The 20,625-nt window shown below is 37.0% G+C and overlaps 1 protein-coding gene across 1 annotated transcript; it reads right to left on the reverse strand.

The window, feature by feature from the left end:
* Positions 1 to 274: 274 nt before the first annotated feature.
* map3k21 (mitogen-activated protein kinase kinase kinase 21) lies at positions 275 to 20,625 on the reverse strand. The gene is made up of 10 exons (XM_067386201.1): positions 18,994 to 20,625; positions 12,647 to 12,827; positions 11,147 to 11,295; positions 10,366 to 10,541; positions 8,895 to 9,135; positions 8,563 to 8,685; positions 7,322 to 7,472; positions 7,038 to 7,132; positions 4,952 to 5,644; positions 275 to 3,170 (listed from the first exon to the last, which is right to left on the reverse strand). Exons 1-10 carry the CDS (start codon positions 19,754 to 19,756, stop codon positions 2,797 to 2,799), a joined length of 2,946 nt encoding a protein of 981 aa, XP_067242302.1. The 5' UTR covers positions 19,757 to 20,625; the 3' UTR covers positions 275 to 2,796.

The raw sequence follows: 20,625 nt of genomic DNA on the forward strand, positions 1-20,625 counted from the left end.
CCCTCATGTCGTTCCAAACCCTTAAGACCTTTGTTCATCATCGGAACACAAATTTAGTTATTTTTAATAAAATCGGAGCTTTATTTCCCTCCATTGACAGCCTACACAACTGCCACTTTCAAGCCCTAGAAAGGTAGTAAAGAAATTTGTTGATGTCTTTTCTAGCTACCTTTCTAGGGCTTGAAAGTGGCAGTTGTGTAGGCTGTCAATGGAGGGAAATAAAGCTCTCCGATTTTATTAAAAATAACTAAATTTGTGTTCCGATGATGAACAAAGGTCTTATGGGTTTGGAACGACATGAGGGTGAGTAATTAATGACAGAATTTTCATTTTTGGGGAACTAACCCTTTAACAAACATACACACTTCAGCTTTAATGCTAATGACTGTTGAAAATGTATACATTAACTAATAGTCATGTTTAAGGCTGACACACAAACACCAGACAAAAGTAGTTATGATACACATACAGTGTTGGAACACAACAAATATACAACAACTAAATGTTTACAGCACATGACAGAAAATAAAAAGAAGTGATGAAAGAAAAACAATGCCTAAATGTTGTATAAAGGTTTTATTGGTCACTTGTATACAGTAAAATAGTAGAATTTGATATAAATGAGATGATTCTGGGCTCAGCCCTTTTTTTTTGAGCCCTCCTGGAGCAAATAAGCAGTCCACATCTGAACTCAACAGCTTTTAACATTAAATTGATCACATGGGTAAAACATTAGATAAAAACAGAGCTCAATACAACATATACTGTGCAGACACTAAAAAGCAAAACCAGTAAAACTATTTGCAGTGCATGTGAACCATGTAACAATCTTTCAAAACCATTTCACAATCCAAGACTTCAACTTTGGTGAAAACATGAATATTCTCCTGCTTAATTCCAAACTAAAGGTTTTCTGTCTTTTACACATCTGTGTCCTTTAAAGGTTTGATCTCTGCAATTCTCTGATAACAGGAGAAATGATTGTGCTTAGACAAAAACACCAAATGAATTCCTCAAAAAGAGGCATCATATTATTGTTACTTCATCTTAAAAGTAATGTTCATTGCAAGACATAAAGAGGCACCACAATGTCTCTTGAGTCCTTTGTTCTTATGAATCCTAATGTGCAGTTGTATATCTAAACTAGTAGTAATCATTGCATCTAATATAATAACAGCATAAATGTAATGAACAATCATCATTACATGACTCGAAAATTCCAGTGCTACACAACATATTTTGTTCTTCCCTTAAAACATCTCCACATGATGGGTATTTTCAAACAGAAGTCATTGTGAAAACCTGTGATCATTTATGAGCAAACAGCACATTTACTCTGAATGATATAACGTAAATACAGTAAATAATTCTAGTCCACTCTACAAGGAAAAGCTTTTCAATACTGTATGCAAGTTGTTTCTCAAACACATCTTTTCCAACAAACTAAGTGTTATAGTACTCTTCCATGTGATAGGCTATAACCGCAAAAAGTTTCAATTTGTTCAATAGTGCATGTTCCTAGTCACAGTCTCCACATCTTGAAGATACATAACAGTATTTTTAAATGTCACACAGAGAACTGAAAAGAAAGATACTGAACTTCTTAAGTCCACAATAGACAATGAACAAGTTAATAATTCAGTCTCTACACAGGGTAATGATTCAGAAAAGAGTTTGTTATATATATATTTATATATAAAGGCTATCAGCTAGAAGATCATTTGGGTTTTGTGGCAGCAGTGTAAATCACTAAGATTTAAAAAAGCTGAAGTATATTTAATTATAACTCTAAACATTCTGTGAACCTACTGCAGCATAAACTCAAAATCAAGCTACACAGATGGCAACAGTTTTAAGTAGCATCCTGGTGCTTCAATTATTAGTGAAGTTATAGTATAATGTGAGTTTGTAGGGATAGAAATGATCTATAAAATAGTAGCAATATTGATAAACACTATCAATATAGTTCATTGATCACCATTTGGCAGTATAACGCAATATATATATATACTGTATATTTTTGTTTCCCATTTGGGTTGATCAAGAATACTGCCAAAATTAGTTATGCAACCTAAAAGCTATAGACATGTATAAAAGACATAATTAAATAAAATGCCTTGGAATTAAAGCTAAAAAAGGTGAGGGTCCATGAGGTGGTATCCAATATAGCTTTAAAGGAAAAATTGATGTTGGAAAAAAAAGGTTCAGGGATCAATTTCAAAAGGTCTTAAAAAACAAAACCTTCCAAATATTTATTAGCATAGGAAAAATAATGAGCTAGGTAGGGAAATTCAAGTTGATCCACGAAAGCTCTGTTTGAGTTAGCAACATAAGGTCTGTTAGTTTGGTCAATCACATCAGTGGTGGAACTTCATCTGTACATCTATTAATAATTATACTATATAAACACTGTGGGCCCTGTTTATGTCTTTCACATGACATTACATGATACAGAATCAAATGACAAAAACACCTGAACACTAAAAATCAGTAGTTTCTAACAGAATCTGAGATTTTGTTCATGTGTACTGATCAAATCACTGCATAAAAACCAGCAATTCTACTGTAAATTCAGTGGAATGTTGATCATTCACTTCATATATGTCACTTCATATTAAATTACATATCAAAGTAAACAGCATATAAATAAATGTACCACAGAATATCTCCAGCAGCAATGGCTCAAATATTCATCAAAAGGCCATGATGTTAATCTTGGAAAAACAAAACAACTAAATATCATGTGGAACAGAGATTTGAGATGAAAGTAAGATTGTGTTCCAGATGCAGCTTATTTCAGGATAAAAACTCTTTCTCCAGTTCAAAGACAGACGGCCGACTTGGTGTGCTCTGTATTCGACAGAGGGGAACCGTGCAGTCCCGTTTTTGACCCTCTGTGTCCATGTCCAGTAAAGAGCAATCCATTTTGACCTCTGAGGGGAGCACCACGTCCAAGTTTTGGGCACTCTTCTCCCCAGAGTAGTGCCCGAGTGAATAGCTCTTATTGCGACTCTTCAGAAGACCCCAGGAGTGAGATTTGCTTCTTAAGGAAAGCGGTCTGGGTCTAGATACTGGTTCCTTCTCTTGAGCAGACTCTCTGTCAGCCTTCTTTTTTGCAGTAGTGGTAGAGGAATCAGTTGGACTGGCCTGGCAGTTATTGCTGCCGTTAACTAAAGCAAAGAGAGTAACATCATTATTTGAAAACAAAATTTCAGATATAGATTGATGCAGTAATGAGCAAATGAGTAAAAAAAAAAAAAGAAAAAAAAAAAAATCTGTATCGGCCGGTATTCATTTTTATTATTTTATTATATTATTATAATAAAATATTTATTATATTATTATTTTATTATTTTATACTCATTTCCACCTATTTTTAAATTTAGATAAAACACAATTGATATAAAACCATTGTAAAGGGAACAAGTGAAATACCTCACAATATTATATGAAAAATCTATATTTTCGATAACGTCGGCTGATATTAGATATTATGTAATTATAATATATTGGTATTAGTCGATATCCAGTGTTTAATTTTGCAAACTCCTTTCCATCTATTTTTATATTTAGATGCAACATTTATACAATATATAATCAATATAAAACCATTTTAAAAGCTACAAGTGAATTTAGACCTCACAACATTATAATGTACAGCATGAAAAATAAATATTTCAGATAACATTTTAAGGGGGTTATTAAAAGAGACCTAACATGCTTTTTATATTTTCAGCTATCTTTAGTGTGTTTCCCAAAGCAAACTACTGTATGGTTGTTACCAATAGAGTTCAATGGTCCCGTAGTTACGACTATAGTTGGCTAACGATGCTTTCAGGAAACGTTACTGGAAACAGGAAACCAGAGTGTTACTGACAGACTGGGAAGAGAGGTGCCGCAATAATGTTTAATAATGTGAAAAATAATGTGTTTTGAACACTCAAGAATGAAAACCTATTCTAGTAGATCCCAAATACAAAAATCAAGACTTTGAAATAGGACATAATAAATTATTAAATTATTAGTGTTTTTATTAGATGACGGAATGTATCTGTATAAGCAGATATTCAGTAGTCTGGGTAAACCCCGTCTGATCTGCCGGCGATTTGATTTCGCTCGGCAACTCAGTCTGGAAACCCGTGCATTCATTTCTGCTGCGCTGTTACACTTTTGCGGGAACCAATCACAGACTGGCTTATCCACCTTGCTCGCTACTGGCGGGTAGAACACGATGGCGATAGAGAAGCGACGGCAAGCAGCTTTCAAACTCTATCTGATCTACCCGTCTCTCGCACAACCGTCACTCCAAAATAACAATGCACAATCACAGTGACTAACCCTGCGTCTCAATCAGCTCCCTAGTTCCCTAGGTCGTGAATCAGAATATCATGCAAGTGACTGTGGCTGATTCCCTGATCAGTGCCCTGACTACTGAACTAGGGAGCTGATTGAGACACACGGTAAACCTGTCTGGTGTTTTCGCATCGCTCTGCAGAGTACGTCACCCGGATCGTTGATCTGATTGGTTGAAGGACTATCCAATTGCGTGACTAATGCTCGTTGATCACGCCTCTTGTGCAGTAGGAAATGCATAGCAAATTCCCCAGACCAATGTTCAATTTTAAATTGAGCTTGGTCTGGCGATAGCCAGACTAGATATTCAGTGTAATTATACATACTAATTTCCATCTATTACTACATTTATATTACTTTCACTGTCATCTAATAAAACACTAATAATTTAAGAACACTGTTATTAAAGTAAATTATATATAATATTCATTTTGCATACTGTAAATAATGTTGTAAGGTCTAAATTCCCCTGTTGCATTTAAAACAATCAATTTTATATCGATTATATATTTTATAAGTTTCATTTCTTAATTATTTAGACAAAATAGTATAGATAAATCTGCCATTCAACCCTTAGGAATATCAGCACATGACTCACTGGTTTGACACACAGCAGGACTGGACTTCTTTCTCCTAAGCCGAGAACTGGATCCAGAAGTGAGATCTTGTACAGGGGTTGAGGGAAGAACATCACTAGTGCCTGTATTCTGATGTGTCTGGGAATTGCTAGTTGGAGTCTCGTTCATTAGGTTAAACACAGACCCCTCAAAATCAGATTGTAGGAGGCACTTGGTGGAGTTGCACTCAGAAATCGATGACATGGCAAGCAGGTTTACGGGCCCTGCGGCAACCTCGTCCTTGCGTGAACGGCCACCAGGGGGGCTGGTGCTGCGGCGGAAGCGAGTAGCACGCTGAAAAAGCCCCTCTCGTTTTTTCTTCTCCTCACGTGGCTCTGGTTCCTCGTTGGTAGCACCTTTACAGACCTCTCGCAGGTCAAAGCCAAATGCGACAGATGCCAGGATGGAGGCACAGCTATAGAGAACAGAGTCTGTGCGCCGGCATGTGGTGCTGCGCTTTAGGCTGTTGGTGGGTGTGTGCTGAGGTGTGGTGCTGGTGGAACTTGTCGATGTTGTTGGGTCCTCCTGGCTCTCACCTCCACCAGCCGGCCCCTGGCTCTCCACCTGTTCATCTTTCCACAGAGGTAGATCGATATACACCTGGTTGGGGAACTTGAGTTGCTTTGGTTTGTTGTCAGATCCATCAGCAGAGCATACTTCATCTTTACTGGTTCCTGGGGAAAAAAAACATAAGACAGGTATAACTACAGATGTTAGGTTAGACACTTTGTGTCATTTCATAATCTGTTAAGCAGCTTCAATAGCCATTCCTAAATCCAATCTATTCCATCATTTTCAATTACATAACTATGCCAAAGCTCCCTTTCCTCACCAGAAAACTTTGAATATATAATGTCACTTCTGAAATCACAGTCATATAGCTTCACAATTTCTTCCTCTTTCTGGTCCCAAAGAAACTTGGGAGAAGCAGCTCAGTCTAAAACTTGACAGGGAGCTGGGAAATAATGCTCTAGCTAAAATAAATTCATGTTTATTTGTGCTCCTTTAAATCTTGGCCAATTCAACGTTGTTCTCAGAATTCATTACACCAAAGCAAAATTGAAGAAACTTTATTTAAAACATGACAGTTGCAACAGATGCTAACTTTACCCAGCAGATCATATTCATACATTTTACACGTCCTAAATGGTATTCATTTTGGTTGTCCTTTTTTTATACATTGTCAAAGGCCCTTAATATTTATTTGAAATGTTATTGCTTTTGCTTCATTGGTAGCCAGAAGCCAAATACTGCTACACTGGAAGTTTTCATGCCCCTTTCTAATATTTCTTGGTTAAAGTTCCTAATGTCGTTTCAATACTTGGGAAAAATTACACACACAATTATGGATTCTGAGCAGGGATTGAGCATTTTATAATAATTACTTTTTTATATTACTTTATTAATCTAGTTTTTATTATTAATACCATCATTATGGATGTTAAAAATAAAAGAGCAGGTTGTGATGTTTGCCATGTATGCCATGCATATATTGTCAATAAAGAGACTGCTTTAAAAAAATATTTTAAAAATATAATGGTTTCTACAAAGTAGCACGACTGTTTTCAACATTGATAATTATAAGAAATGTTTCTTGAGCAGACAAAAATCAGCATATTAGAATTATTTCTGAAGGATAATGTGACACTGAGTAATGATGCTGAAAATCAATGTCATTTATTCACAGGAATAAATTACATTTCAAAATACATAATACAAATTGTATTTTTTATCAAATAAATGGGACCCTTGGTGAGCATAAAAGACTTCTTTCAAACATATTAAAAATATCTTTTTGACCCCAACCTTTTTACGCTTCAAATAAAGCAATAAATAAAAAAAACATCAATAAAAGATTCTAAAAGAAGACTGCAGTGAACAAGAGATTGACAACAAAATAAAAGATAACACTATAGAATCTGAACTGTGCAGACAGTGATTAATGTCATGTCAAGAATGCGGTTTCAGGGAACTTGTTCTTTGTTACATCATTTAAAGATACAACAAAGAGCAATGAAAACTGAGTACATGAAAAAAGTAAAAGGAAGATGAGCCTTCTTTACATACCCTGCTCTGCAAATAATGCAGCCAATGGAACAGATTTCTGGGACTTCATAAGACTTGTGGACCAGGGACTGCTTCCATCTGAGAGAGGTCGAACTCTGAAGACAAAATGACAGTGGCACCCACAATGAATAACTCATGAGAACACACTAAAGCATGCATACTAAAGCAACTACATGCATTTGTTGAATGATTAAAATGTAACATAAATGGTGTTACAAGCCAAGGTAATATTTTTGTTTTGGCTTTAAGAAAAGGAGCATACAAAAAATAAACACTGTTCCAACCTTTCAGCACAATTTCCTCTTTCCTTCGTCTGCACAGAGCTCGGTCCCCATGTGCGGCCCTTCTTCTTGAACCCTTTCTTAACATCTTCAAACTCCTCAGGTTTGTAATTGGTGCTTCGACCCCATGTCCTATTGCTCTCGTCAAGGGTCACTAGAGATGAAGATACATAAAATTTGAACCAGAACTGCTAATACTATAAGAAACGTTCTTCAACTGACAGTCCCAATATGTGCCACACCACAGACTGAGATTAAATCTATTAGTCCTTCACAACAGAGTAGAAACAGAGTTTTTAGGCAATTAAGGCAACCTCCACCACCCAGCAACACAATTATCACTGGTGGATAAGTGTTAGATCATTACAATCATTCTTGAAAATAGTTAATGGAGCTTCTGGAAGAAGATCAGGTTTAATTCTTTTTATATTTTATACATTAAAAAGTGTTACTATTAATGCAACCAATCAGATCGAGTTTGGCAGCAACCAGGTCAACCAAAATGTCCTTGATCCCCAAAGTAAGTCAAAGCAAATTCATTACAAACAATTAATATACCATAAGCATCAGCAATGTGTTACAGCAACCATTTTTATCCTAAAGGCATTAAAACAGATTTTGTGAAGTAAGAGCCATAGTGATCAGCAATCACACCAACACACAGTTAGTAGGACCACAGTGTCCTTGCCTTTCTTCTTAAACCCGCTAGGAGGTTTACACTCGCTTGTGATATCCACATCCTGGTGATACACAAACATACTGCCCCTTTGACTAGTCTCACCTGGGGGGCTCACTGATGGGGAAAAAAATAGGTTATAAATGTGTGACAGACACAGGATTCGCAACCATTGGCAATGACCTGGATGCCACTTCTTTGTCACACTGAGCTACTCACAAATGGATTGATTAGTGTGACTTTTTTGTTTAGTATTGAAATTAGCAAACATTTAAACAGAAATGATATAGGCTTGATATTAGCTTATTGCAATGGAAATTTGATGGAATTTCATTTCCTTGTTTAATTACTTTAAAATTATGTATTTCAATTGGACGATAAATGCTTGAATTTCCCTTTAAATTAAAGAATATAGTATTTAAACTTCTAAACCTACTAGCAAACACAAATATGTCTGATAGGTCTTTTTTGTTTTTGTTTGTTTGTTTTTTTACCCAAAATCTCAAAAATATTGCAAAATAAGAATGTGGCAGATGCTGTATGTATATATTAGAGAGCGGGCACTTACACTGAATGGCTCGGAGGCGAGGGATCAGTGTAGGGCTGCTGGGAGGGCTGGAGTTGGTGCTATTGAGGCTTCTTCTCTTGTCCATAGTTGGAGAGGCCTGAACTGTGATTTTATGCTGAAAATCTGTTGAACACAAATAAGGTTACCTATAAGTAATATTTTCTAAAAACATTTCTACATTTTACAGTAACAATTTTCACATCAACCTAATACTACAAGAAAAATAAAATCTGTCAATGGTCATGATAAACAATTTACTGAGATTAATGTGATATTCATGCTACACTACAAATTCATAAGTAAACTAATAAGATGACTAGTACGGCTCTAACCTGAGGGTAAGCTGATGCGGTTGCCATCTTTCAGCTTGAGGCGGCTGCGTTTGAACTTGCCCTTCCTTTTCTTAACATTGGGCTTGTCCTTGTTGAGTTGGAATATGAGGATGTTGAGCTCACGCTCAAGCACATTAATTTCCCGCTCGGCCAGCTGCTGTTCCCTCCTCTTCAACAGCTCTTCATGAGACTTCTGTTGAAGGGCTGCTCGCGTCAGCTCCTCCTCACGAGAACGGAGCTCCTGTTGGTGTCAAGAACATTCGTGATCAAGCACATTTTGCCTGGAGTCTATAATTGGACGAGTTTATCTAAAAACTACATGATGGCGAGTGAATGATGATAGAATTACATTTTTGGATGAACTATTCCTTCAAACTATGGCCAAACAATGACAAATAAATATAAATATTTTGATATAGTGAATCACTGCCTAAGGAAGCAAAATCAGATAGTTCCCATGCTTATGAAACAACTCTGTCTACGAGCAAAAAAGACATCAATGGTATGAATAGCAGTTTCACTTCCTTTGGCCTTGGAGAACAGAGCTCGGATTCCTCTCTGCCTTGAACTGCTCATTTCATTTCTGTTCTTGGATTTACCCTTGAGCACCACAAACATGACAATAATGCTAGACCTGTAAGTGAGGTATCTACAAAACAGCAGCGCCATTTATATACTAGTAAACAATAACTCTTATTTTCTTTCTCTACTTTTTACTTCTGCTCTGGCCTACACTTCAAACTTCATACTGTGACTATAGTAAAGGATATCCTGCCTTTTGCTTAAAAGAATCAATCATCTTTGTGGTAGAGTTAGTTTACTCATTCTCTAGATCTCTTGAACAGAATAATCCACATGTATAAAACTCACAGACAGAATTGTTAAGCATTAATCAAAACAGTTTTCCGCCCACATGGAGTAAAGCCGTTTGGCCTAATCTCTTATGAATAACTTCTGTAAGAAGCTTTGGGGCACTCTGCCAAGAAACACTTGGGCAGATGATTTAGACAAATAATTTATGAATTAAATTTTTTTTATTTACAAGCAAGTAAAAGTTCACTTGGTGCATCACGTAACAAGGAAGATATTTATGTGTCAGGAATGTACCTAAAGGAGTGGAAAAATTCACTGATCACGAATGACTTGCATGTGGAACTCAGTGTCAGGTTTTCTACAATAAATTTTAGCTGACTTGCAGGAAAAGGCATTCTTGATCAACCAATGGCAAACACTTTTCAACATAACAAGCTGCTAAGATCGGAAGCAGCTTATCATATTAACTTCATTGAACACTTAAGGTCATTTCATTGCTAATAGCCTGCTTTGTTAAGAGGATCAACCAAATACAGCTAACCTGATAAGAAAACAATATAGGTCCACTGTCTCATTACAAAACAAATCAAAACTATACATTTTGTAAAACAGGCTCAGAAATGAAACAGACAAGTCAATGAAATCTTTATCAACTGACCTTTTCTTTAGTGCGTAGCTCATCAAACATTTCCTGGATCTCCACTCTCCAGTCCTCCTGCATTGAATGGAAGGAGTCCTGTGGCATGGTGGCCATCACAGCCTCCTCTATGGCAGTCAGCTGCTCCAAAATGGAAGCAAAGGACGGACGAATATGGGGATCCTGCTCCCAGCATTCTATGAACAAAAAAATATGTTGGGACTTTTGTAGGTTATCATTATAATGACCATGCATTATAATGACATCTACAGCAGCTAATGAATCAGAACTCTTGCACATTTTAAAAACAAATTGCTTACTTCGACGTTGCAAAATAAGGTGGATATGATGTAATGATTAGTTTAGCAGAATTAGCACAGTTCATTAAAAGTTCCACTGCATAATGTTCATTATTACAAGAAAACTGATTTGTTCAATTTGAATGATAGTTTGTTCATCTGGTTTATGATTTAATGCACTAGCACTACTGTAGTCTATATAACAATTCAACAACAGAACATTACTTTACTAGTCAAATTGGAATGATATCTTAGTTTAACCATCAATACACAATCTCAATATGTTTAGATGTGCAGTCTACCAATAACATTATAGAGACAGCACTACGAATGCCCATGAGCAACTTGAAGTACGAAGACAAGCCACATGCAGTGACAAAGTCACTGGCGGTGTGAATGGGGCATCAGCGCCTAAATGTCAAAAAATGTCATGGAGTGTTGATAACATAGTGAACCATGGGATAAACAAATGAGTAATATAAGTAAACTACTAGCAGACCTACCCTCCATGAGCTTGGCAAAAGGCTCGGGGCAGGTAGATGGAATGGGAAGGGTTAATTTGTTGACAGCAACTCCATAGGCAACTGCCAAACCATCAATGCCACGGTAAGGAACCTCTCCAGTCAGTAATTCCCAAAGGAGGACTCCATAACTGAACAGACAATAAAAAGGCAAAGAAGGAAGAGACGATGTTTTAGCAATGGTAAGAAAGAAGAAGAAGGGAGAAGTGAAACCAATCATGTTTTGGCATGCAGGAAATAATGTCTGAGCAAAGTGGCATGAGAAATTTTTAAAAAGTATGAGTCTTCACATTTAGCTTTCACAAACAAGGTAAAAGGGCAGTTGGAACACCACCAAATGCTGAACTGATTGAAACAGACCTAAGGTTTCTGTGAACATAAAAACAAAATCAAACCCTAGACATTACATTCAAGCTCTGTTCTAAAACCTAGGCCCTGTTTACATCTGGTATTAAGATGCGTTTTGGTCGATCGGACCACAGGTGGACGATGCTAAATAAATATAGGTGTAAACGGAGTCTAAACTGTTTTGAGCTTGCCCACTTTCGACCACTTCCAGAAGTACCTAAAAAACACATTCGACCAGATTGCTTTCGTAGTGTAAACGCTCATGTGGTCAAATGTGTTCGAACAGCCACAAAAGACCGCCTACTCTCAGTCTACTGACCTAATGTGTAAACATTATGGGAAGTGAGCTAGCCAGATGGGATTTAAACTTTGTCAGCTGAAGACCCATGTTTGGTTTGAACGATGAAAAACGTACCAAGCACAATGTTCTCTCACCTTTGCTAATTTCTAACACGCACTCACAGTGTACGGCATGGTCTTGCGGCTATCAGAGCAGAAACAAAAGCTGATGCGCTCCTAATGTTTTTCCTTCATCTCTGTGCATGTTCATATGTAAATTGAGCAAGTTTATTTTGTCCATTAGATCAAAAGATCTGTAAAAACTAATACACGTACCCACCCAGAGACTCTCCCCTTGAAGAAATCAGGACAGAAGTGGTTGAAAGTGGACGAATTAAAACACCAGGTGTAAACAGGAATGTGTCTCCCTCATCTACTTGTGATCCGATCGACAGAAACGGATCTTAACACCAGGTGTAAACTGTGCCCTGGTGAGGTTGCCTACATATGGAGCAGCATCCAAACTGAAATCGAATCTCTTAAGTGACTGATTTGGCACACTTCCAAAACTATTTGGAGTTAGCAAGCTACAGACACAATATTCTAATGCATCTACATATTCATGGCACACACATATATTCAGTCTGTAATTATATTAAACTATGTTGTATCCATAAACAATACGTTACACTGACTTAGAATTTGGCTAAAATTATGTGTCATAGAAGTATAATTATGCCTTTTGGAAAAGCTTAAAATGATGCCTAAGTGATCGTGTCTAACCTCAGGTAACCAATTCATTTTAATAACAGGCTTTGAGCCAAACACTGCAATTAACTTAAAATAACAGCTTACCTCCAGACATCACTCCCTTTGGAAAACAGAGAGGACTTGATGACCTCAGGAGCCATCCAGGAATAAGTGCCGGCAGCACTCATTTTTGTCGTTTTGTGCCACTCACGAGCAAGGCCAAAGTCAGTAATCTTCAGGGTTTTTCGACCAATGTCATCATTCTCAATTTTTTCAAGTAATAAAACTAAAAAAAAAGAACAGAGAAAGGATAAATGTTTTAGTTATTTGTACTGTTACTTGTGAATTAATAGTAAAAAGTGCAGTGTTTATTAACAAATTTAGAAACGACTGGGCTGTTCAGATCAACTATTTTAAAGTATGATGGGAATGTTTTCAACATGCGAACCTTAGCCTTTGAGCATTTATGTCAATGAATAACAATACAGGAATGCAAAGAAGGTGATCATTTTTCCATTCTTTTATCATGAAGTGGATTCTTCAAGGACACAGGTCTACTTTAAGAACTCAGAGCGACATACAAGTCTCTCTAGTTTACAATACAGTCTTGTACCAAATGACAAATAACATGAGAATGTAGGCCAGCTGTCTTTGAAGTCAGGAACATCCTGAGGTCAGGAGTAGTATTATTTCTCACCGGGTATGTCCTTGACAATTATCCAGCTTGAGACCTTTATCAACATCAGTATGTAATAAATAGGGAGGCCCTCTGTTGATAACTACATGTCTGATTAATCTGAACTTCACTCCCTTCCCTTCTCATTATGAGGACCTGAAGAGGTAACTAAGAAGTGTTATTTTTGTACACATTTTATTAAACACTTCTAACTTTCCCAGGCTTCATCCAGCATACACTGGAGTACTGACCTTGACTACACTCCCAGTTTATGCACCTGTTACAATTTAAGACATTTAGTATAACTGTAACATTTTCACTCGTTCAGTAAATGAATAGTGTAGTCATCATTGAAAATCATAATTTTTAAGGCAACAATCCAGAGAAAGGTGAAACTATCAGTTCCACAATGAGGATTTAGATCCTTTACACTTGTCTTAAATTTCTTTTAAACCCATAAACATGCTGGACACTTGGAATAAAAAGAAACACTGTTTTACCGATCTTTTAAAAGTCCCTTTAAAAAAAAAAAAAAAAAAGACTTGCATGTTAGCAAGTTCTCTGGTAAAATTGACAAAGCTTTCATTTTGGGACAAACATGAAAATTGGGATTCCATTTCGAACAGGTTGCGCCTGTTTGATGCTTTCAGGTTAATCTCAGCTGTTGGTTTCTAGAGCTTTAAGGTTTCCTTTCCATGAAGTAACAACACAACACCAAACAACAGTTAATATTGGATACATTTTAGCAAACCAAATAAGCCAAGTTGGATATGAATGTGGTCTTATTACTAAAGAAAAATCCACCTTTTCTGTCAAAGCTGTTCTGGTCTGATGTGATATATAAAATAATATAAATAACAATATAAAATAAAATTAATAAAAAAAAAAAAAAATATATATATATATATATATATATATATATATATATATATATATATATATATATATATATATAACTTCTAAACTAATAGCACTTTGACTGTCTTGCTCTCATTCACCCCGACTTTTGTAACATATTTTCTTGTCTCAGATTTCTATGGTGTACATTTTATGGAGCAGAAAATCACCTTTAGATCATGAGACAAAAACTGCTGCCTGTATTATGTTTACCATGGTCCTTTATGTCTCCAACAAAGCCATTGGTTCTCATTCACTAAGCATGCGTACACACAGAGGTGTGTGAAATCTGTGTACAAACAACATTTTAATTTTGATTAATGTAATTATAATCATGTTAAGTAGTTATATTTTATCTTAACATGACTAATTACATACTTTTCATATAAAATTAATAAATACAATTTAATTTAATTTTTTTTTAAATATACTTCATCATATACAGTGAAAGAGTAAAAAAATAGCTGCATTATAGTTTCAGCTGCAAGGTTTCTCTGAATAACGCAGATATACACGTATGAACAGCTGGCTAATGAGGTCTGTAATCTGGGTCTGTATAAAAAAGAAGTAGTTTGAACTGGTTTTGAGAATAACACACTTGGCATTGAGGATCTGGCGAGAGCGCGTCTGAAGAGAGCGGCATGTTTGAGTTTGACGAGAGTGACAAAAGGCTGCAAAGGAAAGGTTGTGCGGAAAGCCCTTATATGGAGATGTTTAGGCATGTTTTATGCAAATGACTAACCTTGTGCATGTAGCCGCTCATTTAGAGTACTCCAAATTCACTAACATTAGAACAAGATTAAGAACAAATTCATGCACGTGTTGTGAATTAGGTGGAGATTTTTAGTGAGAGGTTCTCCTGTGCGTACAAATACAAAAAAAAAAAAAAAAATCAACGCAGTTATTAGGGAACGAGACCTATTCCATACACTGTCAGTCAGAGTGTGTGTGTGTGTGAGTGAGAGAGAGAGAGAAAATTTTGGAGAGCACACATGCTTGAGATTCCTTAACATTACACTTCATGTGCCTGAAATTGCAAAACTGAGTTTTGAAGTGTGGCACAGTGCCGAGTTTCACAGGGACTGCTGGCAACAGTTCTGCAATATTCTTTACCCCCAATCAGGGGAAGCTCCCCTTCTTGGAGAGAAAACAGCGGCCATTGAGGAGATTAAAAATAATGAAAATAAGCCTTTCAGGCCCAGGAGTCGGGGCATTCTCGGGTTGGCAGTCACCTAGCAACCAGTGCTTGACCATTCCATTGTGCAAACTTATGTTAAGCTTTTGCCCCCTCGTTAGCGACATTCCTTTGAGTGAGGTATTAAAAGATTAAGGCACAAAAACATCATTTCACTCACTATTTGCTATATCTTAAAGATAATCATTGATCAGATAAGCAAGACTGGGCACAAAGCAAATCTTATTTCATTTCTTATTTTTAAGAGACTAGTATTTGACTTTGCTGTTTGTGCCTCCCTAAAATTGTACCCTCCACCTTTAACCTGCTAAACAATGTACCGCTGCAACCTGAATGGGCAAAGAGACCCCCTTAAAAACACAGCAGAAAGGGTCTGGCTCATGATGGGTGGGTGTTCTGAGTTCAGCACTGAGCAAACACACGTTATTTTTTCAATTAAGGTCAGCAAGCTTCCAATGTTGTTTGTCACAATCCTGTGGAGAGATGAACAAACTGAGTTGCGTTAACAGTAGCACTGCCATGCTGAACGGGGGCAGGGTGCCACATTGCGTCTATTGTTGATAGTGGAATGCCGTCTCTTTTATTGGTGGAAATACTCTGCTAATTTAACAAATGTAGGATGCTAGAGAGAGTGACAGTAATAATAACAACAACAACAACAACATGCGAGAATGTATTTGCAGACAGAAATCATCTACACTACTGTTCAAAAGTTTGGGGTTGATTTTTTTTTTTTTTTAAAGATATTAATTTATTCAGCAATTAATTAATTAATTTGATCAGTAAAGATGCTAACAACATTACAAAAAGTTATTTTGAACTTTATTCAACTTGAACTCTATTCAAAGAATCCTAAAAATACACAACATCATGGCAATATTAAACGGCACAACTGTTTTATATATTGATTATAAGAAATGATTCTTGAGCTGCAAATCAGCATATTTGAACGATTACTTAAGGATCATGTGACACTGAAGACTGGAGTAATGGCTGCTGAAAATTCAGCTTTGCCATCAAAGGAATAAATTACATTTTAAAACACATTCAATTAGCAAACAGTTAATTTATATAATAATATCTCACAATAATACTGTTTAACTGTACTTTTTATAAAATAAATGCAGCCTTATAGGGAGCATAAGAGACTTCATTCAAAAACATTAAAAACCCAAAACTTTTGAATGGTAGTGTATATTAGAAATAGCTTGTTTATAAAATTCATTGAATTAAGCTGCTGAATAGATTTACATTATCATGTTACCGGCTGATCAAGTCTCTGCAGCATTAAGACTGTAGCTTGTCAGATTAATCCTCACAAAAAATATGTAACTCAGATAAACTATTCTGTTAAAAAGTAACTTCTAAAAGCCGTATCTGAAAAGCTACTTTTAGGTATCGGTTACCCAAGTGTAAAAGGGTCTTTCCCAACTCCATCTATGACTGAGAAACATGATAGCACAATCTCATAGTCATGCAGTGTCCCCTGCAGCTATAGTAATGTTTTAGAGAAACATCCCTATTTACATGAAACAAACCTTTACCTAAACTTCTGTAATACATGACAGAAAAAAACAGAAAAAAAAAAAAAAAAAAAACACCTGAAAAAAACAAAAAACAAACACAACACACCATATCAAATGGTCTAGTAATTGTAGGGCTGCAACGATTAATCGCGATTAATCGTTTGCAAAATAAAAGTCTGTGTTATACAGTAACAATATGTGTGTATTCTGTGTATAATAATTTTGTATATATAAATACACACACATACAGGTATAAAGTTTAGAAATACATGCATTTTAAATATATATATTTAATATAACATATAAACAAATATTTTATATATAAATATGACATTTTACTTAAATATATACATGAATGTGTGTATTTATATATACATAATTATTATACACAGAACACACACATATATATTACGTAAACACACGATTTTTTTTGCAAACGATTAATCGCGATTAATCGGTGCAGCCCTAAATAATTGTCCTAAATGTGTCCTTGGCAGCACTAAAACAATACAACAAAATAATTCTCACCACTAGTGTATGTGAACAGACTCTATAAGATCCAATTATTTAATAATCAAAATACATTTATGTACATACTTAGTGCTTCTTTATGCAGAGCAGACATATTTTCAGACAAAATAATTGTCTGAACCTTTTCTGAAAAGTTTTCTGAACTTTGTTAGCAGATAGCCGATTTCTCAAGGAGGACACCAGCTGTTCAAACTCTAACCTCTTAACATCACAACCTGCCTAAGGTCGCACTCCTTCAGAAGCCATCATTCCCACAGCTCTTTAGAAAGGCTTGAAGATAGCCAGTGTTTTTTTTTTTTACTTGTTGGCTGTGCAACTCTAGACTCAAGACTCTGCTGAAGCACATGACTCAAACCCACTGTTGAAACGCAGGTGGTTTTCAAATAGCCTGCTCTTTAGTCCGGGACAATTGAGGTGTGGCTGTAGGGCCAACATTTATACGCAATTCTATCAAAGTTTAGCAGTTAAGCATTTTCACCCAGATATGTACACATTATGAATTAACCACCACATTATTTTATACTCAATATGCATTTAAGGAAACATTTAAGTTTGACATGTACATTTATTCATTTAGCAGACACTTTTATCTAGTGACTTACAAATGAGCAATATAAAAAGGCTTCATCTTAAACCTATAAAGCCTACTGTATTATATTTGATATACAAAGGCCTCTATTTTTAAATTATTAACATGATCAAAACTTTTTCTGTTGTACATAGCAAGTAAAAGGCCTTTTAGTATAATTATAAAAAAATGGTTTACTTGATTATCCAGTTTTTTTTTAAATTATATTAATATGTAAACGTCAAATATGATACATCAGGCTTTTAAGGAATGTTCATTTATACATCTCTCAGTCATCATTGTATTGCATTTTAGTTTTTCCCCCTTGCAAAAATACATACTGAGCTTTGATCATAAAACCAACCATTTAAATATCATCTTAAGACATTTTTTAAAATTCATTTAGGCTTTACAGGATTAAGGATACAAAAATGGCTAGCAAAGCTTCAAACACTCTCTAGAACATTACAAGCAAGAATGGGGAGAATTTTAATAAATATGGAAAGTCTTTTTAATAGTAAAATTAAATATTTAAAGTTTTGCAGCCAATGTACTCTGAGATAAGCAAACGCTTAAGTTGCCAGAAGGACCTGGAAGGATCCAGTGTCTTTAACATTAACTACAAAGGCTCTATTCAATCTTAGAGCATCCATCAATTTTATAGCTTTTCTTCTAAGGTTAGATTTCACTAGCTAGTGGCCTCCTTTGGGAATCATATTGCTTTTAGCTAGAAGGTAGAGCCTACAGTCCCTTTGACTGCGTATTCTACATGAAATACAGTTAGACTGGCAAGATATTCCTAGCTTATAAGGTCTTCTAAGAGCACGTGGTGTTCTGTACACCTCCTTTTATGTCCAAACACAGGCTTATACGGGAAATGTTGACGATGTGCTAATGATAAAGCTTTGTAAATGAGGGTGGGGATTAATGATTAACGTGCTAATTGCGAAAGGAAATACCAATGTGACAGCCGAGCGTGTGTTTCTACAGTAGAACAAATACCAGCAATTCTTGGTCAAGATAAGGAGGCATTATGAGGGTGTGTGGTAATTCTCTTACTGTTGCTGGACTTCAGGTCTCGATGAATAATGGGAACCACGGCTTCCTCGTGGAGATACTGCATGCCTCTGGCGATCTGGACGGCCCAGTTCACGAGGATATGAGGGGGGATCCTCCTGCCCGTCAAGGCGCGGTTCAGAGTCCCTCCTCGGGCATATTCCATGACAAGACACAGGTTGGGCTCCTCCAAACACACCCCCTCCAGTTTGATAATGTTGGGATGTTGAAGCATCGAGAAAAGTTTGGCTTCTTGCTTAACACTGTCTGCAGTAGCTTTAATGTCCTCGTCGGGGTCCTGTCGAGCTGCCTTCACCGCGACCTCCTGGTCATTCCAGGTCCCCCGGTAGACTTTCCCAAACCCTCCGACGCCGATGATTTCTTGTAAAACGAGTTCAGAAAAAGGTATCTGAACAGGGTCGGGCGGGTCACTCTCGCGAGCCCCTACCGCTCTGTAAATAGCTGGTTGGTAAGTAACATAATTAGATGGAAAGATGCCCACGCGATGGTTAATTTTACCAGTCCACCAGCCTTCGTCTCCCGAGATGGCAGCGTCCTTAGACAGGACCTCCACCACGTCTCCTCGCCGCAGGCTGAGCTCGTCCTCCCCGCTGGCCTCGTAGTCAAACACCGCCGTCCAGAGCGAGCGGGAACACACGGGTGCAGAGTGAGCCCAAGCCCTCGAGTTGGAGGACTCCGTCCAGACATGGTCTTGGAGGCTCAGGCGCCCCTCACCGTTTGGGAAAACGGCCTGGGGAACATCCATGTCTCGGTGCCTGCAGGAGCACCATAGGGTGCCGTGATGTCAAATCAAAGCAAACTAGTCCAGTAGTCGTATTCCCCAATGGCACACACACGCACAAAAAGTTCCTAACAACCCCAGCCAGGTCACTTTATATCATTAATGGAGAGTGGCTCAGGTCAAGTCCGGCTTAATAGAGGTTAAGAGACGCATTGCTTTGTTTCCACATAAGCCAGCTAACCAATCTGGGAGTGCGAATTGTCTCTGAAGCTCGGACATCAGCTTTAGCCGGACTACGAACTTTTTACTTTAGAGAGTAAAAACTACATTATCAGGCTGATTCAGTCGATTCATGCGCCACCAAAAGCACAAACTAATTTAATTTTTTTGTAAAAATACAAGTGAAACAACATACCTAACCAGGAAAGTCGAGAGAGTTTTCAAGCCGTGAGGCTACAGGTGCAAAGTACCTGCTCATCTCAGACGAATGAATCAAGCTAAATATACACACGATTATTTCACTAGCCAAGATAATTTACTTGTTAACTTACGTGTCTACTAGTACAAAACCCCAATATAGGCATTCTCTAGCTGGTTAAAACACTTTACACGAGCAGGCTAAAGAGCTGTGCTAACGCGTTAGCTCTCTCCGAAGTTCACAAACTAGTAACGGCGGCTCCCAAAAATTCTGCCGTCGCCAAGTACAAGTCGCGCGCGAGCATAACAGTAAACGTTTCCCACAGTCAAGCACCCGAGCACTTCAGTCATCCGCCAGCTTTCCAAAAATTGACGGCTTTTTCCCTCTCGTGCGGATCTAAAGACTTTTTCAGAGCTACGAAAACTTTGCTCGGTCAGTTTCTGTATGCACCGCCATCACTTCTCCGCTCCTCCGA

Source organism: Chanodichthys erythropterus, chromosome 5 (assembly GCF_024489055.1).
Source record: "Chanodichthys erythropterus isolate Z2021 chromosome 5, ASM2448905v1, whole genome shotgun sequence".
Classification (NCBI taxonomy): Eukaryota; Metazoa; Chordata; class Actinopteri; order Cypriniformes; family Xenocyprididae; genus Chanodichthys; species Chanodichthys erythropterus.

What these genes read in the sequence shown, in the direction of transcription:
- map3k21 (XM_067386201.1), bottom strand. Translation starts at nt 19,756, where the DNA reads ATGGATGTTCCCCAGGCCGTTTTCCCAAACGGTGAGGGGCGCCTGAGC. An exon ending in AAAGGGAGTGATGTCTGGAG is followed by an intron (nt 11,296 to 12,646) that starts GTAAGCTGTTAT and finishes TTGTCTGTTCAG; the next exon opens with TTATGGAGTCCTCCTTTGGG. An exon ending in TTTTGCCAAGCTCATGGAGG is followed by an intron (nt 10,542 to 11,146) that starts GTAGGTCTGCTA and finishes TTTTGTTCATAG; the next exon opens with AATGCTGGGAGCAGGATCCC.